Source organism: Hippoglossus stenolepis, chromosome 21, assembly GCF_022539355.2.
Source record: "Hippoglossus stenolepis isolate QCI-W04-F060 chromosome 21, HSTE1.2, whole genome shotgun sequence".
In the NCBI taxonomy this organism is placed as follows: domain Eukaryota; kingdom Metazoa; phylum Chordata; class Actinopteri; order Pleuronectiformes; family Pleuronectidae; genus Hippoglossus; species Hippoglossus stenolepis.
Genome location: NC_061503.1, coordinates 12476492 through 12502013, shown reverse-complemented (window position 1 = coordinate 12502013; position 25522 = coordinate 12476492). Strand labels below are relative to the sequence as shown.

General features: G+C 41.4%; 4 protein-coding genes across 7 annotated transcripts; 1 reads left to right on the top strand and 3 right to left on the bottom strand.

The window, feature by feature from the left end:
* Window positions 1-29: 29 nt before the first annotated feature.
* On the bottom strand, window positions 30-12525 carry sec31b (SEC31 homolog B, COPII coat complex component). 4 transcript variants are annotated; one of them, XM_035145814.2, is made up of 26 exons: window positions 12371-12525; window positions 11012-11260; window positions 10669-10864; window positions 10465-10560; window positions 10214-10354; window positions 9610-9752; window positions 9428-9527; window positions 9166-9327; window positions 8782-8934; window positions 8460-8690; window positions 8296-8370; window positions 8083-8175; window positions 7873-7987; window positions 7585-7763; window positions 7335-7461; window positions 7013-7158; window positions 6515-6688; window positions 6284-6418; window positions 5969-6155; window positions 5490-5888; window positions 5293-5331; window positions 4626-4684; window positions 3700-3825; window positions 3485-3604; window positions 3284-3355; window positions 30-1796 (listed from the first exon to the last, which is right to left on the bottom strand). In XM_035145814.2, exons 2-26 carry the CDS (start codon window positions 11212-11214, stop codon window positions 1617-1619), a joined length of 3651 nt encoding a protein of 1216 aa, XP_035001705.2. In that variant the 5' UTR covers window positions 11215-11260; window positions 12371-12525; the 3' UTR covers window positions 30-1616. The 4 variants fall into 4 exon arrangements, with proteins under 4 accessions (XP_035001705.2, XP_047194279.1, XP_047194278.1 ...); XM_047338323.1 differs by having other exon boundaries at window positions 5969-6149; XM_047338322.1 differs by having other exon boundaries at window positions 11012-11240; window positions 12371-12508.
* Window positions 12526-12662: 137 nt separating this feature from the next.
* On the bottom strand, window positions 12663-15281 carry ndufb8 (NADH:ubiquinone oxidoreductase subunit B8). Its single transcript, XM_035144832.2, has 5 exons — window positions 15146-15281; window positions 14769-14895; window positions 14516-14615; window positions 13704-13859; window positions 12663-12833 (listed from the first exon to the last, which is right to left on the bottom strand). Exons 1-5 carry the CDS (start codon window positions 15234-15236, stop codon window positions 12741-12743), a joined length of 567 nt encoding a protein of 188 aa, XP_035000723.1. The 5' UTR covers window positions 15237-15281; the 3' UTR covers window positions 12663-12740.
* Window positions 15282-15861: 580 nt separating this feature from the next.
* gpx9 (glutathione peroxidase 9) lies at window positions 15862-17726 on the bottom strand. Its single transcript, XM_035146094.1, has 5 exons — window positions 17585-17726; window positions 17388-17481; window positions 16405-16535; window positions 16178-16308; window positions 15862-16104 (listed from the first exon to the last, which is right to left on the bottom strand). The coding sequence occupies exons 1-5, from the start codon at window positions 17714-17716 to the stop codon at window positions 16047-16049; spliced, it is 546 nt and encodes a 181-aa protein (XP_035001985.1). The 5' UTR covers window positions 17717-17726; the 3' UTR covers window positions 15862-16046.
* Window positions 17727-18680: 954 nt separating this feature from the next.
* Window positions 18681-22498, top strand: fbxl15 (F-box and leucine-rich repeat protein 15). Its single transcript, XM_035146413.2, has 5 exons — window positions 18681-18845; window positions 19184-19343; window positions 20186-20688; window positions 20798-21016; window positions 21192-22498. Exons 1-4 carry the CDS (start codon window positions 18820-18822, stop codon window positions 20985-20987), a joined length of 879 nt encoding a protein of 292 aa, XP_035002304.1. The 5' UTR covers window positions 18681-18819; the 3' UTR covers window positions 20988-21016; window positions 21192-22498.
* Window positions 22499-25522: the final 3024 nt, after the last annotated feature.

Sequence of the window (25522 nt, the reverse complement as noted above, 5' to 3'; positions counted from 1 at the left end):
TTTTTGAAGGAATGAATCAAAGCTCAAACTCTTGGAAGAGGGATTTTATTTGAAAAAGATACCGAAATGAGTAAAGTAAGCAACGTGGATTGTATAAATATCTGTGCAACCAAAATGAGCACAGAGGCACTTTACTGCCTTCTGCTGCCATGATACACCAAAATGTCCAGCTACAAACCTCGAGAGCGTTTTTTTTTATTCCATTTAACAGTTTATTCATGTTGTATGATCTGATATAGGGCCGGTATGAATAAAAAAAAAAAAAGTCATTCAGAGTTACAAAGGATAAGAGGCGGCCCGGAGAAAAAGCATCTTTAACAGAAAAGGATGTCAATTCATTTTCAGTTCAGACATTAATCAGAGTAATCTTTTTTTTGTTCCCTAGCTGCCGTGTGACCTCAGCAGTCAGAGGAGTGAATCAGGTGCGAGGGTGAAAGGAGGAAACTCATTTACATTCAGCCATTTACACAAACTATCAGGAAACAGGGATCAGTGCGACATCCTTCTGCAGAGCTTTGACCCAAAACACCCCCTCATGGCACAATGAACTGGACACAATCGGTTACTGCAGGTGAAGAGAACAATCAGTACGTATGTTACAGTGTGGTTTTTTTAATGCTTTTGATGCTTGTTGTGCAACGACACGCCCTCTGTAAAAAGAACTTAAGTATCAGACAGTTTACATGGACATCAGTGTACGATACTAACCCGATGAAGCAAATAATCTGAGTAAGACTAAACAGCATTTTCTGATCAATTTAACCCAAATGACGGCATACTAGGAATATGCAATCAAGATGTGTGGGGTATTCTGACCTTAGATTATGAAGACATGGATACTTCTTAATTCAATTATAGCATCCTATTGGAGTTTTCACTGCATTTTGTGACATCGACGTGAAGCATAAAGTATTCGCCAACTGCTTAACAACGCAAAATAAAATGGAGTTGTAGCTTTTGTTAAATTAGAAAGAAAGTAACCAAAACTCTATATGGTAGCATTGTTCATTTAACTGTTTGATTCATAACCAGACTCTGCTCTGTAACATATTAACAAAAAAATATGAATGAAATATTTAACTAGCAACGAAGGTAAATATCATAATCGAAGATAATGTCTTATTCTGAATCAGTCAACAGTATTTTATAACCTCATCCCGACAGTGGAGGTCGAGGTTGCTTGTGTCGGACGTTTTGTTTCAATCACAAACGTGATAAGAAGAGAAATAAGCACCGGTGTGTCGCAAACGTGGATTATGAAAATGCATCTACTCGTATAAACGCCACCTTGATTCAAACTTGCTTCGTATATTACATCAACTGTTGAATTTACACAGAAACACAACTGTCAGAGTACATTCATCTTTCTTTTTTTTCGTAAAATTACCACAGCAACATCGACACATCTCTACAAGAACCCTCCTCGCCCCCCCAATCAGCCGAGTCCTCCGCAAAGGAGCACGTATGGAGTGACAAAAATCACAAATCTGCAATACCATCTTGATTTCTCGTTTTCAAAGCACGTCATCAGGTCAAAAAGAAATAAATACATATATAACAATATGATAACACTGAAGTCTGGTTGGTGGAGTTGTCCCCCCGGGGGCGGGAGGGGGTTAGACGCCCAGCTTGTTGGCGATGGTCATGACCACTTTGAGGATGGGCATGAAGCCGGAGATCTCACTGAAGTTGCTGCTGCTGACCACCTGGGTGTGGACTTCCAGGCCGCGCTGGTAGTTCTGGCTCGCCACGCAGCGGCTGATCTCGTGAAGCCCGTTCAGGATGTTGTGAGAGAGCTGAGAGATCGGCAGGGAGACAACATCAGATGTGAAAACAGTCCATGCATCATTTGTTACTTTGCGAGATGTAGAACTTATTTAACGATTCCAAAAATCTGTCTGTAAGTGGAAACCTGGGAAACCTGGGATGTGTGTTGTCAGGGGCTCTAGGAACTTTAGTGTTGAATTTGGTTCGATTTGGACATGTGATACGTTCAATAGAAATATACTTTGAATAAACAGGCGACCAGCACTCTGCAGCAGCAGCGGGGGGACTCGCCAATCCCCAAAACAAGGCGATCATGACAACGGCAACTGATGAGTTTGGTATTCTGCATACTCAGTGGAACTTCACTGAACTGTGAATAAAGAGTGGAGCAGCTCTTTGTGAGGCAGCGCTGGCGCGTCACAGACTAAGTCCCGCTGCCAGTCTTTACTTGCTGTGGCTCAGTTACTGCAGGTCGCTCCAACACTTTCAGATAGAAAACAACCAGAACCACCACAGAACGAGGAGAAAGGAAATAGCCAGGTCTGGAACAGGCAGATTAATTATTGAAATACTTTTTTAGCCAAGAACATTTTGTGACTAACACCTGTTGTGGTGGAGAAGAGTTATGCACTGGGTTTTAAAGTTAAAGTTGCCGTCTCACCACTACTGTGTTTTTTCTTTTATAATTTAGTTTTAAATGACAAATATATACTTGGGAAAGTAGTAAGTCATTGACTGGACCTTTTCTGTGTCAGACATTTCGACGTGTCCCAACAGGTGAAGCAGAGGTGTAGTCAATCACATTAATAATAACGACTGTCTTCCATATAAGGTGAGGGATTAATGACATTCATGCTGTGACAAGTTAAAGTCATGTTTATTAAACCGCAGCCTGAGACTGATCTGAGGTGATCTGTGTGACGCTGCTCTGATTTCGATCTGCAAAGTGAAAAGTAATGTTTGACTCAAGCAGATATTAATATAGTTACTGGGTGATGGTTTAGACTGAATATAGCAAGCTCTGCAAAAAAGAAAACCAAAGCGTCTCAATCGCCCCCTGGTGGCTAACTGCAGTAAAGGTTATAAACTCACCTCCTGCAAGTCAAAGAGTTTTTGTTTTACTGTCATTTAAGGTGGTTCTTATCAGACTGATGTGTGTTCAATGTTCGTTTTATCCAGTAAGTTTGGTTTTAATGGTTATATGATGCTATAAAAAAATGGCTGAAACATCATGATTGACAGATGAGGCTGCCTCGCTACTGCTCAGACTCTGAGATGCGGTGTCCATCTTTATATATACTGTCATTGGTTTGAACAGTTTCCTTCCTCATTAAATTGACGGCCCCTTAAGCTTAAGGTTTAGTTTTCTATATTTGTCTGAAAGAATTATTTCTTCTGAGACTGGCTGTTTTACTTTCAGAACATGGCTGAAAAACTGTTTCTTTTCTTTGTTGTTCTTTAGATCGTTTTTTTAGCAGCATAACAAAAACCTTGCCTACATGTAGTACTTCCTTACCGACTGCTCCCTCAGCTTGTCATAGAGGAATCCCAAACGTTTGCCTGCATCATCAAGTTTCCTTTTGGTTTGCTGAAATGAAAATAGTTTTCCTCTTTCAATATGTCATCAAACTTTTGAAATCAATACAAGGTTGAGCACAAACACTTGGATGAAACCTGGATGACAGGCAGCAGCAGACAAGGCAGCAGCAGGACTTACAGGGTCTCCTGCTGCGAGCTGGCAGCGCTGCACCAGGCTGTCGAAGGTGGATTTGAGGACCATGTGTTCAGCGGGGATTTCTTTCTGCTCCACCCTCTCCGCAGGCAGCTGCTGGAGGAGCTGAGCAAAACATGGACACCAATACAAGGTGTTAGAGGTGTTTGCTGTGTGTTGCTGCTGAGAATTCAAACAGCAGCCTTGTGTCACACGCGTACCTGCACGCTGGGCTCCTGGGGGGCTCCGGGGGGGACCTGGGCGTGGTCGTGAGGCTGAGGGGCCTCCACTGGGTATCCCATCACAGGGGCTGTGATGGGTGCTGGTGGAGTGTAGTTATCAGGGACCTGTGAACAGAAAAAAGTAACATAACCAGTCTGTGAGGGGGAGGATATGATGCAACATATTATTTAGGTTCAGATGAGGGCAGAGGAACTCCACACCTTGCTGACTGAATATTGATTTATAGTTTTAGTCAACTAGTTGCTAACTTTGTGTCAGAGCAGGTAGTGAACAGTTGGTTTATTAGAGCTTATTTGCTCAAAACATGTGAATCCCGCTGCTGGAAATCAGCTTAATGAGAACAGGATATTTTTTCCCTCTGTGGGTTCTTTACTACACAATCCGGTTTTAAACGAAATGTAGTAATTAAATACATTGTTGGTAATAAAACATTTACAAGTGCAGCTTTAACAATGAACTTAAATTATTGAACTGGGCACTGGAACTGGAACTGCAGTATTAGTACACAGCAAACTCGTACTCTGTGGACCATGAATTATAGAGAAGTGCTTCCAATCCGGAGAATATTACATTCCCCTGAGGGTAAGTGGAAGGATTGTGTAGCAATTCAGCCGTGAAGGTGTAAGTGGTAGGATTGTGTAGCAATTCAGCCATGAAAGTGGTAACCTTGGCTTTTAGTTTTTGAATATGTATTTTTCTCACAATAACTAGTAACAAGAAAACGAGTCAGCAAGGGGAGCAGAGAAGTTGACAAGATCTGTAAAATTAAGAGATAAATGTTTTTAACGTATGACATTTGATTGGGAAGTATATTATTCTAATTTAACATTTAACTGTTGCAGGGACTGGACAAAACTTTAATAACCCCAAAAGACTGTTTTAATAGTGATAAATGTGTGAATACCTTCTTCTTCCTGAGTCCACCTCGGACAGCGGGTGGGTCATTCCAGCCTTCTTGAAGTCCTACGAGTAGAAGAAGAAGAAGAATTAGAGAGAATCTAGTAACATTTTCTTCATGTGGTCACACTCAAGCAGCCAAATAATGTCTGCGTGACAAGCTTTGTTTTAGTTTAGATGGCAAAACGCTTTCAGTGAGAACACAACTTTAGTCCATAGACTTGAGAAATTTATGCAAAAACAAAACAGCAAATGTTCAGGCAGCATTCACATACGTACCAAAGGCTGAGGAATCATGAGCATTTAACATATAAAGCTTGAAGTCCAGTGAATGCAAATATTGTAAAATGTTATAATTGAGTCTTGAGTTGCACAATAAATATGGAAATGTGTATGTTATCTTAATTCAAGCCTGGAAACTAGTTTTCTTTATCACATTGTGTTTTCTTAATTATTGCAATTCCCTGAAACATTGCAAGAAAAGCATACACCATCAAACACACACTGAGTGACCACAGAAATTAAAAAAATAGATTGCAAAAACAGAATGCAATCTATTACAAAGATATGACATAATGTATCAATATTGTATTGTACAGGTGTACAATGTTTTAATTGTCACTCAGTATATGTTTCAATGCATCTAATTCCATATCCAGCCCTAACACTGTCACCTTCAAGGTCACACTGGGAATACAGCCACGGAAAATGTCCTGCAAGTCAAATCAGGAGTAAAAGCATGAGTAACAGAAATATCTGTATTGCTTTGTAGGTTTGTCACTATCTAAAAATATTTGGATAAACATCTGTGAAAAAAAACAAATGGAATAAAGATATTTGATCTCTTGACCATAACGTGATCAACATGTACCTGTAGGAGGAGGAGCAACAGTGGGGGCTGGGTAGGGCTTTACAGCAGGAGCTCCAGGGCCTCCCTGTGGATACCCTGATCCAAGAGGAGCGTAGGGACCAGAGGTCATGGGGGATACTGGCCCCTGGTTGTGGGGGCCCCCTGGGTACATGGGAACTGGTGCTCCGGGCTGGGAGCTGGTTGGCATGAAGTGTGAGGATAAAGAGGTAGACGGCATGAAGGCTGTTGGTGGCACCCCGGGGCTGGGCATGGGGGGCAGGCCTCCCGGGGCCGATGACGACGGCGGTAGTGGAGGTCCAGATAAGCCAGCAGCTGGCATAGAAGGACCCGGAGGAGGGAAAGAAGAGGGTCTGCCCATGGACATAGGTTGAGGCTGGAATGGCTGGTGAGGAAGGAAACCTGGGAAAGGACACAAGTAATTGTCATTATGCATCAAATAAAATCAGCTTGCAATAAGGGGGCTACACAAAAAGTCAAACCTGGAGCCGGAGCCGGATGTTGCGGGTAGGATGGCCTCCTGGCAGGGTGGGCTGCACTGGGCGGCAGTACATGAGAGGAAGGGGGCAGACCAGGCCCAGTACTGGTTGGAGCAGCGTTTGGGGTAAAAAACGATGCCATAGGAGGCTGTGGAGCCACTTGGGAAGGAGCAGAGGGCTGGTACTGACCCTAATACAAAAAAAAACAAAAACTTGATGCTCAATATGTTTTAAGGAAAAGCTCAAACATTCATAATTACATCGGAAAGAATCTTGCAAATACACAAATGATTTTAACTTTTGCTGATAAATTAATACCATAATTTGTGCTTTCGGTGCAGGAGTCTGAGCAGCAGGAGCCGGCTTGGCTGTCGACACATCGACTCTGTTGAAGGAATTTGGAGGCTGTTCCTGAGCATGGAACAGCCTGTCCCTCAGCATCATGATCCCAGACTGGGGAGACAAAAAGCACAAATACAAAAAGGTGCTTATTGCAATCCAAATCAAAAGACGGGGTTTTGAACTGAGGTCAGCTGTGTTCCTTCTCACCTGTTCTGAGTTCTCTGGCAGGTAGGTCATGGCGGTGGAGAGACTGCCCTCTGCAGCAAGTATGCCAGCATAGCAGGTCAGCTTCTCGGCCAGGATTGGGCTCTGGACTTCCACCTCGCTATTGCGGAGGCGTTCGATTGACTTCCGCAGCATCATTACCTTCTCAACCAGATCCTGCGAAACACACAGCACGTGACACTGTGAGTGGTGCAATCCTCAGCTCTCTCACCTTGGGGCTACAATAAGGCATTGCATGTGCAGCCTGTAAAAATGATCTTTCAGGTTCTTTTTCATTTTGCACGTCATAGCGTTTCTTTATGATGGAAATTTAAACATGCTTAATTTGTTTAATAGGGGATGGGATCCATCTGACATGTACTTCAAGATGTTGTTGTTAAATTATATCAGATAAAAATACATATTTTCATCCAGTTTCCTCTCTGGCAGACTTGACTATAGTCTCAAAACATAATTTGCTTCATTGTTACAGGACCCAACCTCTAAACCCAGAGGGGAGGAGCAGTCTCGGTGCAAGGCCCAGCACTCCACCAGCTTCTCCACGTTCCCAGAGCAGATGTAACACAGACAGGCCTGCAGGCAACGCTTCTCCGTCCCCTCATGCTCCAACCGGCCTCCCAGCGTATCTACCGGGAATTATACGATCAAACAATGTTAAAGAAAGAGCGAAGGCCGACATGAGAGCAGAGAGGATGAGCGAAGGCAGGAATGTTATTCAGCGAGTGAAACAAGTACCGCTTAAACAATACAGTTCTCATAGATGTGGGCAAGTTGCAGCACGTTCAGACTGTGAGAGACTTACCGCACAGACGGGCAAAGTCTTCAGGGTGAGCATAGGTCAGGAGAGCAGCGAGAGCCTCCTTCCAGTTGTCCAATTCACAGCTCTGCACGATGTCTCTCCAGTTCTGGGTCACCACTGATGATATCAGCTAGAGAAGAGGACAAACTATATTAACTTCCCATTTAGATCAGTTTTTTCCTGTGATTCTTTCAACTGAAATACAATCGATGAATCAAATGTAACAACATCAGCTTTACATTGATTCTCTCACCATTGAAATGCTGTTCTTTTGCTTGCTTAGGTATTTTTGCTGAGTTTTCTTGAGCAGTTCTTCTCCTCCGCTGATAGAGAGGAGGATGGCTTCAGCGTAGCGACCGTCATTCAGGCACAGATCCACAGCTCCCTCAAAGTTTCCGACCAGCAGCGCCTGGCTTATCAACCCATCAGTGTCTTCAAAAAGAACAAGGTCATTAGCCATCAATCATGCAAGTGTAACAAGGACACAAAGACGAGGTGCAAGATATATTATCAGAGCTAATGTGTAATAAATGGTATTTACCACATGATACAGGGATCTGGAAGTTGGAGGTTTCCTTTGGTGTCTGAGTGAAAAAGTCTGCTGGAGACACAGAACCTGATGTTCTCGAATCACCTCCTGCAAATTCATCAGATCTCTGGAAACACGACAAAGACCATTCCACAGTAAACATGAGCTGAAAATTACAAATGACCAGAAAGATGTGAAAAATTTAACTTTTTGTGTGCGGACCTCGGTGGAGAGACGCTGCATCTTTTCTGCCAGATCTTTGGCATCTACTCCATGTCCGTTTGGTTGAAAGTTCTTCCCCAGGCATTTTGAAATCTAAAGGAACAACATTTTCACAGCAAAGACACAGGATAATGATGATGATGAGTCACAGGCAAATGTTTATGTGTGATAGGTATTAGCAGATAGCTGCAGTTATAATCACAGGGGAAATACCTTTCTGTCCAATTCATCTTTGCTGAAACCCAAAAGTCTGAGGAATTTAATACGAGCTTCCTCTTCAAAATTAACCTGTAACCAGCGAAAGGTCATTACTTTCAAATGCAAGAGTACAACACTGACTGACAGAATAAATAATATGTCAGTGTGTAAGGTCCCACCAGAAGGAACTTCCATATGTCCTGCTCAGCATCTGACTTGGCGTTCTGAATCTTGGCCTGGCAGTAGTTGTTGAACGAACCCGCCTGCAGCGCTGACTGCAACTCCCTGGAGCGTTGAAGGAACTCCGTCTCCGTGGTAACCTGGCTCATAAACACTTGCCTGGGGATGGGCTGGGGGCTCTGCACTGGAGGCATCTTGGGATTCTCAAAGGTTATCAGCTTTCCACCGAACTGCCAAGCAAACAATGGATTGGTTTTAAAAGGTAAAGATTTTTGCCTTTTCGATAAACCTGCTTATAAAATATTTGAATGTTGCACTTACAGCAAAGGACGCTCCCACTGGCCTGCGCACCCACTTGGGTGGCTTCTTCAGAGGAGGAACGATGGTGTCCTGCGCTGCAGGCTGAGGGACGTGCAGGGGAGGCAGCACCTGCCCTGTACCGAAGGGATCCATTGAATCAAATGAGGAGGATATCTGTTGAATAAAATGTTAAATGTTAAATACAAGCATAAGTCTGGAGACACAAGATGAAACAATTAGTCCATCAACAGAAAACTCAACTATATTGGTAATCAATAAAGAAAAAAACATTTCAAAAGGAATTCTTTAGCTTTACACCAGCTCCATCTTGTGGACAAACAATGCTATTAACAGCGCAAGGCCTTAGGAATGAAACACACCACATTAAGGCAGAACACCCCTCACCTTCTCAGCCGTGCTTTGCTGCTGAGCCTTCAAACTCCCGCCCATCACTGAGTAGACGGTGATTCTCCCATCAAATGATGCTGTTGAAAGCAGGGCTGGATTTCTGGGGCACCACTGGACGTCAAAACACCACTGGTTTGTTGTTGGAAGCTCGTAAATGACCTAAAATGGGGGAAATGACACATGATAACTGATGGCATCATCATCAAGTCACTGTACAGGGGCGAGGCCATTTGGAGAAGTGACAGTTAATGTCTTATACCTCTCCAGTGTTTGGATTCCAGCAGAGGATCCGGTTGTCTTTAGCACTACTCAGCAGGAGCTCGGAGTCGGCTTGGCTCCAGGATATGGATAGAATTCCCCTGAAAGAAAATACGAACAATGTTAGATACACAACAAGATGGTCAAAGACAAAACAAACAAATCAAAGTGTTAAAGCTTCACCTTGTGTGGTTCTCAAAGACTTTGAGGGGTGATGTTGCAAAACGGAGGTCCCACATCTGGATGACTGGCAGTCGGTCATCCTCAGAGGCCAGCACCAATTGAGTGGCTACATCCGGGTGCCAGAGCATTCCTGAACAGTGCATCTGAAAATACACAAAACAGATAAAAGGGAATTTCAACAGGGTGCAACACAAACATTTTAACTTTCTCGCAAACCTTAACGGCTTGAAAAGATTGTCAATATGAATCCTGCCCTTTAAAAGTAGATAAGAATCATCCGTTGAAAAGCTCCCGTGTTGAAAATCATTTCCTCAATCAAATCACTGTCTGTTAGAGACACTCCAGGGTGCACTAAGATTTTATTTCTCAACATATACTTAAGTGTTTACAGCCTGTTTTATACAGAGCTGCTGTTGAATAATTTAAATGCCCAGTGGTCAGAATATACATCGATTACAGTACAGTGGTCAGAGGGTAAGAACAAAAATGAAATGTTGTTGAAGTGTGGCCAATGAGCCTTCTGGTTAATTCATGACAAACAAACTTGCAATGATTTGGCAGAAGGTTTACTTTGGACTTGTATGAGGTTTTTCAAGCCACCAACCCTGTTGCTGTGGTCACTGATCTTGATGATGGGCTCGTTCTTTCTCAGGTCCCACACCACTGCTTTCCCACTGGGGCTGGCAGAGGCCAGGATGTGCTGAACCTGCCTGTTCCAGGACACTACACTGATGTCTTCAGCAGGCTGAAAGAAGAGATGGAGGCCGTTACTGTCAGAAACAAACCTGCTTTCTGAGACAACCATTCACATTTGAAAACTTCATAAAACCTGTGCTCTCCCAGTCATGCACCCACCTGTGACTTTGCTCCGGGTGTCATTGGACTGCCCAAGTTGTTTAGATCCCAGATGTATATCTCTGAATCATTCGCTCCTGATGCGAGCAGATTACTCTGAATGAGGAAGCAATTTAGAAAGATTGATTACATCCAACATAGTACCAGGAAAGAGAATATAAATCATCTTTCAGGACACAGAAGATTCAGAAGTCAGACATTTACCTGAAAAGGGTTGAAATCAAGAGCTCGAACGGGTCCTGTGTGTTTGTCAGACTGTCCCACAACTGTCTCCGGTCCGGAGTTCATTATTTCCTCTGGGTTATATATGGTCAATGCGCCATTTTCACTGCCGCCAACCAGTCTTCCTCCAGTACCATCTGCTCCCATTCCAAAGTTCACCCACACGATGCTGTGCAACCTGTGGAATATTAAATGTACAGCGAGTTATTTGCAAATGACTCATAGCTTAACCTGAAGTGCACCAAGTAATTAAATCTTTCTGCATCATTCCACACATCTTGCCATCTAAACGTATCATATTATTGTACCTGCTCTGTTTGATTACCTGTTTGCGGTGGGCAATGACCCTTTCAGCTTCATCTCCAGAGAGGGGTCAGAAAAGTCTGTCTCAAATATCTCCAGGGCAGCGGTGGTGTTGAAAGAGGCATCCAGCTGTTGGGCGGATGTCCCTAAGGCCAGGTGGATGGGATGGTGCTCTGCAGGACTCCATGCCTGGTGGGCAGTCCTCTGGATCTCCTTCAGCCTCATCTTCCTCAGAGTACAAGTTCCAAGTCCTGGACAGACGTTTGGATCCCTTACAAATCAAAAGGTAAAACATTTGTTTGCCTAACATTTATTATGGACTCACACTAACGTCAAAGGAGACAAATTTAGAAACACAAATATGAAACTAAAGTTGGCTTCTGATTCTTAAATAAAAGGGAAAAAACATTTTAAAGCACAATAATGGTGATTCATGTATTTTCTCCATTCAAATAACACAGAAAACTGGGTCTTTCTTTGTGTGCTGACAATTGCATTGGTTTCTCAAATCAAATAGAGATTTCACAAATATATTGCTCTGATCTGGACCTGGTCTTATTTAGTCTAGATGGGGAAAAAGCAGTAAAATTGACTTTTTTAAACTTACAAAAGTCCTAAAGTGGGTTTCAAACCACATTTATCTTTTGCTGATTGGACAGTTCTACAATAATCTAACCCACGTTCACACAGATAATTTGGTTTAAAAGAACAGAGACTAGGTGGATCAATACTGTCACTGATGTTTCCTCAATCTGGAGAATGAGTTCAGAACCTGGATTCACATTTCCCTTCTCTCTACCTGACTTGACTGCAGCAGGGTACCACCCTTACTGACAGATTACCTCCGACTATTTCCTGGAATCGTGGCTAATGCTATTTTTTGCCAAAGCAACTAATAACACGAGCCACCATAATGAATAGCTGTTATTTACACTACGATCTTATCTTATTCCACGGTTGTCGTTATCGATGACATTGTCTACAATCAATTGTCGACGAGACTCTTACAATTTTAGGAAGTATAACCTGATCGTAGCGGCTCCACACACACACACACACACGTATCGTTAGCTTCATTTGACGTTCAACACAACATGACTGCAGCCAATATCTAACACTAAGATACTTTTCGAGGGGGGTCTGTTAATAGCTCTAATGCACCACTATATTTAAACAGTAATCATGTAGCTAGCTGGCTAACAGGTTGGTGTAGCATCCTCCCCAGTCGTTTACTTCCAGTGTATAACCGGAGCCGATTTTGCTGAGAGCTAGCAAGCTAGTCACCGGCCACCACCCATTCCAACAGAAACGCAGTGTATCCGGCTCATTTAAACCCTGTAAAAACATTTAATAATACAAAACAGGCCTCAGAGCAACTCACGTCAACTGTCTAGCACAGCCGGACAGTCCGCGTCCACAACTAACTGGGAGGCTAGTCCGGAGCTAACAGCTTAGCCACAGGCGAAGTCCGATCAAAGTGCTTGGCCGTGTTGTCACTGCGCTACGGTGGCCGACGCGGATCACGTTTCATACGTAGTGGCCTGGGCTAACCCCACTGCCTCCGCTCAACAAAAACATAACCTGGAGTTATTCTTATCTTTCAGTAACTGAGAATTATTCTGAAAACGTTTATATTATTTACACACATGGAAGAAAAAGACACGGACACAATCTTAACTTTTATCATACGTTTTTATTCTTCACAGAAATACATTTTTTATATATATACACAAGTAGAAGATTTTAATCGTTTAGATTTCGTAGTTTTTCACTTCCTCCGGTTGTTTTTCTGGATCTCCTCCTTTCTCCAAGTACAGGTCGTTGTAGGGAAACTGTTTCGCTGCCTGGAACACAGACAAACCCTTTTATGGAAATGTGCTTTCGAACAAATGCATTTTCTCTATGACTACTTTGTAAATACTGATACATTTCCACAGAACAGCTGACATTCATGAGAAACTCGTGAGAGTATCACCACAGATTTACTGAAAACATAAGAAATACAGTAAATACAATGAGCATGAGTATCTAATCATACTTAAAAGTTGGATATCATCACAAACTGTACAATTGGCTCTTTTCTTGTAAAAATCTAAATCTATTTTGTGTTAATTAGTACATTAAAACATACAAGGGATAATTTCCATCTTGGCCTATGTTCTAAAACGGGACAGTGTTTTAGGTTAAAAAAAGCATAGAGGTAATGATGTCTGATCTACTGAGGGGGCCACATGGCTTTCATAGTACTGCCATACAAGCCAGTAGCCAATCAGATTTAACTTTAGCCTCAGCGAATCCTCAAGTTCGGCCTGTATCATTGATTATGAGGCCAATACACTTGATGACGCTATGGTGCACATATATATAACTAAAATCTGCTGGTGGCCGATAACACCTCTTAACATCTTCTGGAAGTTGGTGACTTAAATTGTGCAGAAGACCTTTAACGGTACAAGGGACATTCACCATCTTGTCCCATATTCTAAGATGTGAGGCGTCACACATAAAATGTATGAAATCAAACCATCGCTCACGAATGTGAATGTGAAGCAAGAAAAGCATTTTTAAAGATAAAGGGAGATATTTGGAGAATTTGATGTCAATAGTATTGCAAGCTCAAGATGATTATCTTCTCCGCATCAGTCATCAAGACCACCCTTTGAAAATGAACTTGTGATGTGGACATATAATTCCAGGCCTTGATCTGTACTTACAACAGGTTGGTACGATGGGAATTTCTCCCCAAGGTAGAACATAAACAGCATGAACCCGATGAACCCAAACAGCTGTTTGCACATGTTGGACCAGGACACAGGGCTGGGAGATGTATCCACACGGTTCCTGATGTACATGTCAAAATCCCAGTGCATCTACAAATAGACAGAGACCAGACACTGATAAATAATCAAGGACAAAATAATACTGAAAAATATACAGTGGCGTTGTCTTGAGTGGAAAAAGAAGAGCCTCTGCCCCAGTATATTATTACTTTACTGAGGACTGATAACATGCACTTTGAACTTATGCTGGTTTTTATTGCTTCCATACAGTTAGGACACAAAAATGCATGTACAACCTTCAGACATTAACCATTGTGATGTACGAACTCTGACTTTTCATTGCTACAGTATTCATATATATGATTTAAAACAACATGTTAATCAGCCAATATTCATATCAGTGATTCATTATTAATGACATTTCAAGAGTAAACTTATTTTATTGGATCCAAGATATGTTCATAGGTGCAGTATTAATGAGTTATATTATCTATTGATTCTGTGAATCTACACAACAAAGGTGATGTTAGAGAGGGTTGAGCAGTGTGCATGTGGTGGGAGGTACAGTAGTGTTTGTATTGAATTGATTTTGCAATACTGAATGTATGTTTTTACTTAGTAATAAGGTGTAGTGTAATTTAAATGTTTATGTTTTACTGAGCTTGTTGTGTGTTTTCATTAGTTTATCTAATGTAATAAACTGAACCAAATCATTCCAGGAGCAGTAAATAAAATCTGTATCTCACCGGCTCTCCCCAGTTCCTCCTCAGGTCAGGGTGGTCCCATTTGTACCAGGGGTCCCTCTCATGCTGAGATCTATCTTGTAGCTTTGGATAGTCACCGAAGCTACAGAAACACAATGATGGCATGATTATCCGTCACTTTGCATTGTGAAGCGTGAGTGTACCGGGTAAACAAAACAAAGAACCAGCTGCACACATTATTTCAGCACCTACAGTTGAGCTCCCATCGGGCAGAGATTTTCAAAATAAAGCTCACCCCTCTCCCTTGTCGGGATACGGTTCATACTCCTCCACCGTCATGTTGTACTTCTTTGCAGCAGCAGCTTTCTCCTCCGGGGTCTGCGGGAACGCACCGGGCAGACCATCCTTCGTCAAACCAGAGGCTGAAACACCAGCAAATATATAAGAACAGTACAAGTTATAAAAGCTCTAAGAAGGCGAATGAAAACAAAGACAACGACAAAGCTAATCTGACCAACTTCACTCTCATTCAGAATAGCCGCTCAGCTAGCAAGAGCTAACGTTAGCGTGTCAAGGTTACGTCCATTCAGGGGCTTGAATTTCACATTTTCACGCACGTATCCACAGAAAAGAATATCAAGCTGCAAGACGAAAAGATAACACACGACTCACCGGCTCTGCTTCCCGACACAAGAGCCGGAATGCCGGACCGGTTCCCTCTACAGAGAGCCTGGGCCAGGCGTCGGAAACCAACAGCAGCCATGTTGACTGTCTGACAGAATGAGCCGTGCGCATGCGCAAGGTTGGAAGTACAGGTCGACATAAGGACCAATTTAATGCGGAACATTCGCGTACATATTTAATGCAGACAATAAAGGAATAAAGAATTGTACGAAAACGTTATTTATAATATTTACATATAGCATTTTAATACAAAATATATTAATAATTATCCACAAGCATCATAATGGTGGCGGTAAAGCAAAGAAGCACATTACTCAAGTAGATTAAACTTTAAAGATATTTTTAAAACTTTCTTATCCACTCCATTTCAGAGTGAAATATTGTACTTTTCTCCACCACATTTATCTGACATCTTGATTTGCATTTTAAGATTCGCGGACATCATAGAGGAGGATATGAGCAGACTCTGATAGAAAAGTAAAGCGTAATGTGGAAACAGTTTTTTGTCAAGTTTTACTTTGATACCTTAAGTATATTTTTCTGCTTATACTTAGACTGAAGTGTAGGATTAATTTGTAAAGGTAAATGGGTAGGTTAATGGTTTAAATACAATAATATTGTAACACTGGGAGAGACAACAAAAGCAACCATTCATAAAAGATTTGTTTTGTAATGCTTTATTGAATTCTAGTATCAGAGCCAATCACATTAGACAAAAGTGTGACGGTGACATGAAAACTCCTCCAGTGGCCGAAGGGAACTGTTCTCAGAGTGAATGCACTAAAGCTCTGAGTCCTGCTCCTCTTCCCATCAGATCCAGCTCAGGTGCATGTGTGCATTTACTGGGGGATCGTCACTCTGCCACCGGTGTTCAACTTCAGAAAGTCCGTCAGAGAAGTTCTGCTATGTCCTTCTCCACTTTGTCAATGGGGCAGTGAATTTCATATCTGCAGTAAAGGGAAAACATTAGATGTTATGCATGTTAGACCTAAAGGAGCGCCGCAGCTCATGTTACTCTACCTTCTGAAGGGCCGGCCATCAGCAGTTATGAGAAACTTCTCGAAATTCCACCGAATGTCATTGACTTTGATTGGGGACCAGTAGAATTTCTTTATATCTCCAATAACAGGGTTCACAAATGGCAACACTTCCTGAGGTGAACAAGAAATGACCACGGTGACAGCTGCACTTCTGACAGAGAACATATACCATATAACCAGAAATGTGATCCTGTGTAAACATACTACCTTCAGATAGCTGAAAAGAGGCTCTTCATTTAATCCATTCACCTCAACCTTGCCAAAGACAGGAAACTTGGGCACAAACTCTCCACCAGGTCTCACATACTTCAGAATATTGAGGGTTTCATGATTGACCTCTGAAAAAAATGTGTTATTAATGATTTGTTTTAAACAAATAAGTCACAAAAACCATCCCATCCCTCGATTGCTACCGTGCAGACTCTGGCCCCAAATACTGTATGCAAGTGGGCAGCGTTCATATCCAAGATATTCTGGCTTCATTTCTGGATAGTGGTGGGAAGTGGAGATGTGTCACCCATCTTTGTATACAGGTGTGAGCATGTAAACAAACTGTATGTAGGTCAGAGATGGTATTCAGAGTATTCAGATCCTTTAATTATATAAAAATACCAATACATTAATGTAAAAACAGTAAAAAAAAAACACACCAACCAATAGTATCAGCAGTAAATGTATTTAAAATATCAAATGTAAAAGTACTCATTAGGCAGACAAATGGCCCCATCATATAGCAGCATTTTACTGCAGTTGGCTATAACTTAATTTACTTTATATACTGAAGTTCAGTGATTGGCCTCCTTTACACAATAAATAGGAAGAAGAAACAAATGCTGCAACTCCAAATTGTTACCTTCTTCTGAGGACTTTTGACAGAATCTTTGCTTTTTTGTGTATAATTTTTAATAATATGCTGGATGTTGTAAACTTCATATCATACATACAAAGTTGAATCTGAATAGTAACTAGCAAATATAGCTGTCAAATAGATATTGTGGAATCCAAATTGTTAAATAAAGCAAAAAGAAGTATCTAAAAATTGTTCCTTAATAGAGAACTTGAGTAAAAGTACATTCCACAAAGGATTTAGGGAGGCTCCACAGTACAGTATTTCTCTCGGTGCAGTAAATACAGTTATTGTCCTATCAGATTTACAATCTGTCACATTTCAGAAGCTTCACTGAACCCACCAGGTGACTGAAGACCAAACTGGTTGCAGGCGAATCCTAAGACAGTGAAGTTGAGGTCACCAAACATTTCCATCAGTGCATTCAGTCGGTGGTACTGAGGGAACAGGACACAAAAGCAAACGGCTCTAATAAAAGTGACACAGCTCGCGCTGTTATGGATCTGACCGCAATCAATCAGGGCTCTGGCGGGATATTACCTCCTCTATTGTTGACCCTCAGAAGGTGGCAACGTTGACGATGAGAAGCACCTTACCCCTGTACTTACTGAGCGGAACCGGCTGTCCGTCCAGGGTCTCAGCACAGAAATCATACACTGATTTATTCTCCATGTTTGTGCTCCGGCTTGTAAAAGGGGGACTGTTAGTCAGTCAGGAGTGAGTATTCACTCTGCTTTCCTGTTGGCTCATCTCATTCACGCAAACATAACTCATGGGTCAGCAATTGTTCCTCATGACTGACTTCATTGTTTCTCTGGACAGAGGTGAGCCGGCAGGGGGGGGTCAATTGTTCAACACATGTGTATCAGGAAGAGGAGCTGATGGCAGCCGATTGGGATTAGGAAATTAACAAATTAAAACAAATATGTGGGCACCTATAGATGTTTCATTTTTAGCTGCATTATTTCCTCTTTACAACTGACAGTTTGATGAGGTCTCAGAGTAAATAGTCAATCAAGAGTAAAACACATCTCTTACATTGAACTCAAGTTTTTTTCAACAGACAGGTACTTGGTTCTGTCAAATATGGAAGCACTGAAAGAAAAGCGAAAAACATTTCTTTGTCACAATAATCAAATTTATAGTATTTTCATTTATATGACATTCTGACAAAATTTGTATTTATATGCTTGATATATTGCTGCGTTCACTTGTTCCTTGTAAACGCCTCAACCTTTGATGACATATTAGACTCAAATCACTTTAGATATAAATTATATGATGTTTAATAAATACTTTTGCTGTATATATTTAGTGAATCACCTCAATCATCAATTCTCAGCTTTTTCCCCCAGAAATGCCAGAAGATTTGTATCATTTTTCATATCACATGTTTTTTGCAGTAGTATTCAGGGAAGACCATGATCCTTTTGGAGATATATTATTTTAACGTTTAGTGTTTTTATCCCTGTCATCCTTAAATTGTATGCATACAATTCATACACTGTTGGATTTGAATGCTGCTTGTTGTTTGTCTAGAATATTATTATTATAAATTAGAATAATAAGAATAATGGTAATAATACATAATTAATTAACTAACAACATTGTGGTCTTTCACTGTGGTTCATTCTTCCCGACGGTCCTTGAAGGCAGCACCGGGTTCGGGCTACACCTCAACCGGTCGAAAGATGCTAAAGCTAAACACGTTGTTTTTGTGCTTGTGTGAAGAACAACACACGTTGAAAAACGGTGTCTAACGTATCGGACTCACAATGAGTGAAGAAGCCAAGATACGGACGTGAGTGGCTTTAAAATGCAGTGTTTTTTTATTTACAAACCCAGCGGGGTCGGTGGCCCCGGCAGGTTAGCTTCTCCGCTAGCGGCTATAGATAGCGACAACAGCCGAGTCACCGAGCCCGTGTGTCCGTGTCCTTTAAACATGGAAGCGGACTTGTGTTTTGAATGTTTACCCCCGTGACACCACTGGTAGAGACTCTCCAGTCTGCGCATGTAACCCAGCTGCTGTTCTCCTGCCCTTTAAACCCCCAGGTTAGCATGTAACCGTGTGTTGTTATCGTTGTGTCAGCTTTAAACACTGTAAACACTCAGGTGTGTGTGCGTGTGTCTCCTCTGCAGGTGTCAGCTCCTGGATCTGCCCTGGGAAGATGTCGTGGTCCCCCACATCTTGTGCCACTTGCCCCTGCAGCATGTGGTGAGTCTGCAGAGGGTGAGCAAGCAGTTCCACAGCCTCGTCCAGGTCTACCTGGCCAACTGCAGGACATTTGATCCGTCCCCGGTGAGTGTGTGGACTTTGTTTTCCTCTCAGTGCAATGCGGGGTGAAGCTGAATATCACACGTGTTACACAGATTTCACTGTCAGAGATCTTACAGAAACCTAAAAGACACAATAAGGCCTCTGATAACCAGAGATTTTACTTGAACTTAAATGTACTTCCTCGTTGCATGTGATTGTTTATGATCTATTGAACCTGGACCTAGATATGTGGCAGAAGATTGATAGATAAATCAGTTATAAATTGATTGAAGTTTCTGCTAAAATGAGCTCCTAGCAACTGTTCTTCTCAATGATTGGGATGATAACTAGAATGACACTCCTCTGCCGCCCATTCCTCTTATGAAACCTCATTTAAGTTCACTAGATCAGGATTTTTATTTGGACTTAAATACCAGTGCTCTAAACATCAAGATCATCAAGATCCATGAGTTATTCTCAGAGAAATCAATGAAAATGGGGAAAAATGTCCATCTCCTAATGTTAAGGTAAGTGGAGAAAAAACCTGGATCCGCCCCCTGATACAAATCAGCACCAAAATGTTTTTTTACCTAACTCATCCTTCCACCAAGTTTCATGGTAAAATGTCTATTTTTTGCCTTTTTGAAAACAACCTCTTGGAAGACGTAGTAAAAGCCTCCTTCGCACACAGTTCACTCGCAGTTTTCTAAGTGTTTTATGTCTCCAACGTACACATGACTTTATTAATGAAATTTCATACTTTCTAATACTTCTTAAGGCCTTTTGTTGCGGGACCTGGATTGAGTGTGTTTTAAGGCCTGCAGATAGTGAGAGGCAAGTTGTTTGCAGTACTTGAAGAAGTCTGCTTTCTGCTCTGTTGACAGATTGGACAAAGCATTCCCAAGGAATCGTTTTGCTCAATGTTAAAGGACAGCAAAATTCTCCAGAGGCTGTCGCTTCAGAACTGCTCAGACTGGGTGACGGACCAGGAGCTGCTGCCGGTCATCGGCCAGAACCAGCATCTGCATCGAGTGGAAATGGGCGGGTGCGTTTGGCTCACCCGCCACTCCCTGGTGGCCGTGTCGCTGAGCTGCGCGCACCTCCAGCACCTCGGCCTGGCGCACTGCGAGTGGGTGGATAGCCTGTCCCTGCGCAGCCTGGCCGACCACTGCGGGGGGCTGCAGTCGATCGACATCACCGCCTGCCGCCAGCTCAAGGACGACGCCATCTGCTACCTGGCCAAGAAGTGCTTGAAGTTGAGGTCTCTATCTTTGGCAGTCAACGCCAACGTCACTGACGAGTCGGTGGAGGAGGTGGCCAAGAACTGCAGGGGTCTGGAGCAGCTGGACCTGACGGGTTGCCTGAGGGTCAGAAACGAGTCCATCAGGTACATCTTACTCTCAAGTTGAATCCAACTAACTTTGTGTCGACACTTTGACACGTATCGTCTCATTTGTGCGACCATCCGTAATGTCTTATGCATGCTGTGCTCACAGGACCGTTGCGGAGTATTGCCCAAAGCTACAGTCCCTGAAGGTGAATCACTGCCACAATGTGACAGAGTCGAGCCTCGATCCTCTACGGAAGCGCAACGTTGTGATAGATGTGGAGCCACCATTACAGAGGGCTCTGGTGCTTCTTCAGGACGTGCTGGGGTTCGCTCCTTTTATCAATCTCCAGATATAACCAAAGGGTCATGAATCTGCACGACGCAGGTAGGTGGTATCAGCAGTATATCTACTCTACAAGCTCATTACGTGTTAATGTCTAAACTCGAGTGTCAAATATCCAAATGGTCCCAGAACTTAAAATCATAATTCGCAGCACATTTCATTAACAAATAATGTTGGAAACAGTCGATCGATGGTAATCAACATTTCTTTGCTACAGGTGTCTTCATATCAGCAGTCACAGGCTCATGAGCTGCTGTGAGACAATCCTATAAAACCCTGAATGTGTTGCACTCAAGTTTGAATGTGATCGGAGATACGTATTCAAGATGGTACTGAAAATGCTTAAATGACTGAAGAAAGCCATGTACATTTTAAAGAATTGCTGCCTCATGTCCAAAATATGTCACTGCACTTTTTTGGGGTGTTGTTATAATCTTGGTTTTTAGAAAAAAAAAAGCAATTCTAACCAAAGTACAGTGAGTGTGTTGTATTGTTTGTACCTTGTGTACATGATATTGTGAGAAAAAAAAGAAGAAGCCGTAATCCTTATGTTTCATTTAGAAACATTTAAAACATGTTTGAGTTGAATTAAACGTCTCATTTTGCATGTTAAGTGTCCATTTAAAGGAACCGTTCACCCAATGTTTCCTGCCAAGCTTTTTTCCCACTTACCACCAGCTCTGTCTAGCCTTTTGTTTTATTCGTCCAGGTTTTTTTTATTATCTCCTTTTCTGAGACCTCTGCCTGCCGTCACGACACAGTGAAGGTGCTTTGTTTGTTGTGTAGATCATGTGTCTTCCAGAAAGAATGTCTCCTCAGGATCATCAACAGACCTCATTGTTTACAGTGCTTAAATGTTTCCTGATGAAAACTGTTTTAAGCAACAGTTCTAGCACTTCAATCAAGTCTTAATGGCTAAATGATGCTGGGGTAACTGGGAATGTGCTGTTTTGTTTTGTGTGATGCAACCCCTTTAATCTACATTAGTAACCTGAATGGCACTCTGTTGAGAGAGGATCTCCACCAAGGCCCAACAGTCCCCTAATGAAACCACAATTAAATTCACTAGATCCAGATTCTTATTTGCGTCTGCACCAAATTGCAAACACTCATAAATATCAATCCCCTTAACATGCCTCTTTTATCAATATCAATGAATTATTCTAGGAGAAATCCACGAAAATGTAGAGAAATGTTATAGAAAGTAAAAAAAAAAAATGGATCCACCAAAATCCTCCTCCTTACATCATGCCCTACCCCTCCAAAAAATGTCATGGAAGTCAGTAAAGTAGTTTTTGCATAATCCTGCCAACAAAGAATCGAACAGACAAACGGATGGAAACATCCTTGACGGAGGTAATAAATGCATAGAACATGTTTGAAATAAGTATAGGAATTTATTATGACTGTTTTCCTTTAAGCCTTTGAAATGACTTTTGTACAAAGCAACTGTGTTGAAATGTTTCCCTGTAACAAAATGTATGATTTATACAAACAAATATTAAATTATAAAATACAACACCATCACTTTTCCGCCATCAACTGTTTGGATAAAGCAATAAATGGTATTCTTAAATTTTATAAGCAGTGTTGTTTATGCACAGACATCCTTCTCTACCAGTGAGAAGGATGTCTGTGCCTGTGTTTGTGTGCAAAAGTGCAGTGATCGAGAAAAACAAGATTCACATTGTCGAGCAGAACTTCAGTGCACTGTGGGTCTATGACTCAAAGAGGCACAAGGTGGCAGCAGTGAGTCGGGATGTTTATTTTATTCATGTTGCACGATTACATCTAAACTAACAGTGCATGCAGCTCTATTATTTAAATATATCAACAGCCAGTATCAGGAGGAACCTGTATGAAAAGGCCAAGAATCTCTTTTGCTAAGATTTAGATGATGAAAAGTTTTTGTTTGATTACTAAGGCGGTTTGTGAACAGAAGCATCGTTTACCTGATGCAGTGATTGCACAGTAAGAATCCCCTCGCTGCAGCAGCTAGGTGTTATACTCCCTCAGTTTCCCCTGGAGGTCCGGTGGGCAGACTATATTGTAACTTGTCTCTGTGACAACACAACAGGTCTATTTTCCACTTGATGGCACGGTTTACCCCATCTGCTGTGTGCCGTCCACGGGCTCAGTGTGCACCTACAGAGAGTTACATTGGGAGGATCGACCGGTTTTCCTTCTGCTACCGACGAGACTTTACAGCATCGGTGGTTGTGAAATTTCAATTCGCGAAGCCACTCGCTTTGAATAATCTCTCTGTATTTTATTCACACTTAAACCAAAACTATCAAGTGATCAAATGATGCACAATGGAGAATATTCCTATGCACGCAAAGGGAATTATACGAATCAGCTGTAACTGCTCAGTCTCAATAATCCGTGTAAAAACACCTCATGTGCTCAGTGAACCGTCCTCGCTCCTGTCCAGCAGCCAGTGGGTTAAAAACGTTTCAGACTACATTCATCATGTAAGACTTCAATTAGCATTGATCTGCAGGAGGGGGAAAGAAACATTGCTGCGTTATTATATACCATGGAGCAATTTCTGTTCCAGTGATTGAGTGTATGGGGGGTTTTCTCAAATGCAGCCGGCCCAACATATTCTGTCTCCCTGCCAATAATCTGGCACTTGTCTAAATTATTGATCAATAGAAACTGATCATTTTATACCGAGGCACAACAATGTGGTTGCTTCATTTTATTCAGAATGCAGCTTTAGCCCCTGGCAGCATGTAATATACTGTACTTATTAAAAGAAAGAATAAATTTGAGTTTTAATCTCAGGCTGCTTTTCGATGTCCTCCCTGACAGAGTAACTTACTGACTGTGATCCTTCCAATAAAACAATTATAATATAATATATATATATATATATATATATATATATACATACATATATATACACATATATATAGCTGTGCTACCACTGTCAAAATTAGTATTATATACTGTATTTTATTTAGTGGTTTAGCTGTAAAGCAAAGATTGTGACCTATTGTTAACATTATATTTAGATATTTGATATGAAAAGTTTGATAATCTGTCTATATAAAATATCACCAAACATCATTTGGTCCTTTTCATATAGCATCATATCTTCCAGTCTGTTCTGAACATCAATATCGCAGTTTTCAAAATATGTGACCCTATGTAAATATGACTCTACCACTGTGTTTGGTGACAAAAAATGTGAATTATGGGCTAGTTGATGCTGTTGTTATGCATCAAATGTGTGAAAAAGACGAATTCATTCTGACGTGTTCTCATCAAAGTTTAGTCTGCGAGTTGTTAAATTCTACAGAATACATGAATTTACAGTTTGAGGTATTGAGGAGCTCATTCTTTTTCTTTGATAGACCTGACATGTTAACAATACATTTACAGGCTTGTTTTAAATTGTCAGTTCTGTTTGCCCACGTATAATAGATTGAGATCTTGATTTTCAGCTGGATTGAAATTAACGATTTTACACGTTTATCCAAAACTCAGCAACAGGGAATATTTACCATTTGCAGTTACATTCTCTCACAAACACGGTACTACACACATAATACACATGGTATTTCCTTAAAGGCAGGAAACTAAATATCTCAAATCAAATTTTTAAATACATCAATACACCATAAGTTGTTGTTTGAACACAATTATACCCACATACTTATTAGTATAGTATTACTGAATCTCATCAACCATTGCCAAACACTTTCATTCTATGAGTTAAAGAAAGAAATGTATATGTATAAAATATATAAGGCTTCCCCCCTTATGACGGTATAATAAGTGTAAGTCTCAAGTATAAGTTCTACTTTTAAATAGCTTTTGACCTCATATCTACAGGTCAGTTACTATTTGTTTCATGTCGTATAACAACCAGTCAAACAAAAGACTTGAATGTCAATGTTACTTAAGTCCACCTGCAAATAAAACCACATTGAAGTTTAAAAAAAACCAAGAGAAATAAGTAAACTTGGGAATATTTTTCATGTAACATTAACCAACTGAATAATAAAGTAAGAATTAGCTAAATACTTTGAGTCGTTTATACATCATCTTAAAAATCTGCTCAGGAAAATAATTAGAAACTGCTTGAAGATACTTTGCAGCCTCCTGTTAATTAAATGAAGTTCTTATAAGGTGGAGCGAGAATCACTGTAGCTGCTCAGACGGGCCCAAAACTGTGTCAGAGATTTTGTTCATTTTCATATTTTTAATTAACAGACTTTTTTCCGCCGCCGTCTTCCATCAGTGAATGAGTCTTTCCCCCGTTTATTTGATGTAGTTTATCTCCCCCAACCATTCACACACGGCCCCCGTTGGATCCTGGGACTTAGGGATCCATCTTTTGCCCACCAGAGAAGCATAACTAATGACAACATTAAAGTGGCTTTTGTGAGCGTGGCCATCGAAATGTCGATCAACCAAGCAGGAAATAATGTCGGGTTTTAAAAATCGGCATGAATAAACATGTGTGTTTAGAATCTGGTGGGCTCAGGTTTGGGAGGGAAGTGAAGGTGCTGGTGATGGAAAATCTTTCAGGCTTCA

Excerpts from the sequence above, each read along its gene's own strand:
- ndufb8 (XM_035144832.2), bottom strand. The coding sequence starts at position 15,236 with ATGGCTGCTGTTGGTTTCCGACGCCTGGCCCAGGCTCTCTGTAGAGGG. Across the intron at positions 14,896-15,145 it reads TGTGTCGGGAAGCAGAGCCG|CCTCTGGTTTGACGAAGGAT; the intron begins GTGAGTCGTGTG and ends CTGGTGTTTCAG. Across the intron at positions 13,860-14,515 it reads GGAGGAACTGGGGAGAGCCG|ATGCACTGGGATTTTGACAT; the intron begins GTGAGATACAGA and ends GTCTATTTGTAG.
- sec31b (XM_035145814.2), bottom strand. The coding sequence starts at position 11,214 with ATGAGGCTGAAGGAGATCCAGAGGACTGCCCACCAGGCATGGAGTCCT. Across the intron at positions 8,176-8,295 it reads AAGATGAATTGGACAGAAAG|ATTTCAAAATGCCTGGGGAA; the intron begins GTATTTCCCCTG and ends TTGTTCCTTTAG. Across the intron at positions 3,826-4,625 it reads GTGGACTCAGGAAGAAGAAG|GTCCCTGATAACTACACTCC; the intron begins GTATTCACACAT and ends TTCTGTTCACAG.
- fbxl15 (XM_035146413.2), top strand. The coding sequence starts at position 18,820 with ATGAGTGAAGAAGCCAAGATACGGAC. Across the intron at positions 18,846-19,183 it reads GAAGAAGCCAAGATACGGAC|GTGTCAGCTCCTGGATCTGC; the intron begins GTGAGTGGCTTT and ends TCTCCTCTGCAG. Across the intron at positions 20,689-20,797 it reads GTCAGAAACGAGTCCATCAG|GACCGTTGCGGAGTATTGCC; the intron begins GTACATCTTACT and ends CTGTGCTCACAG.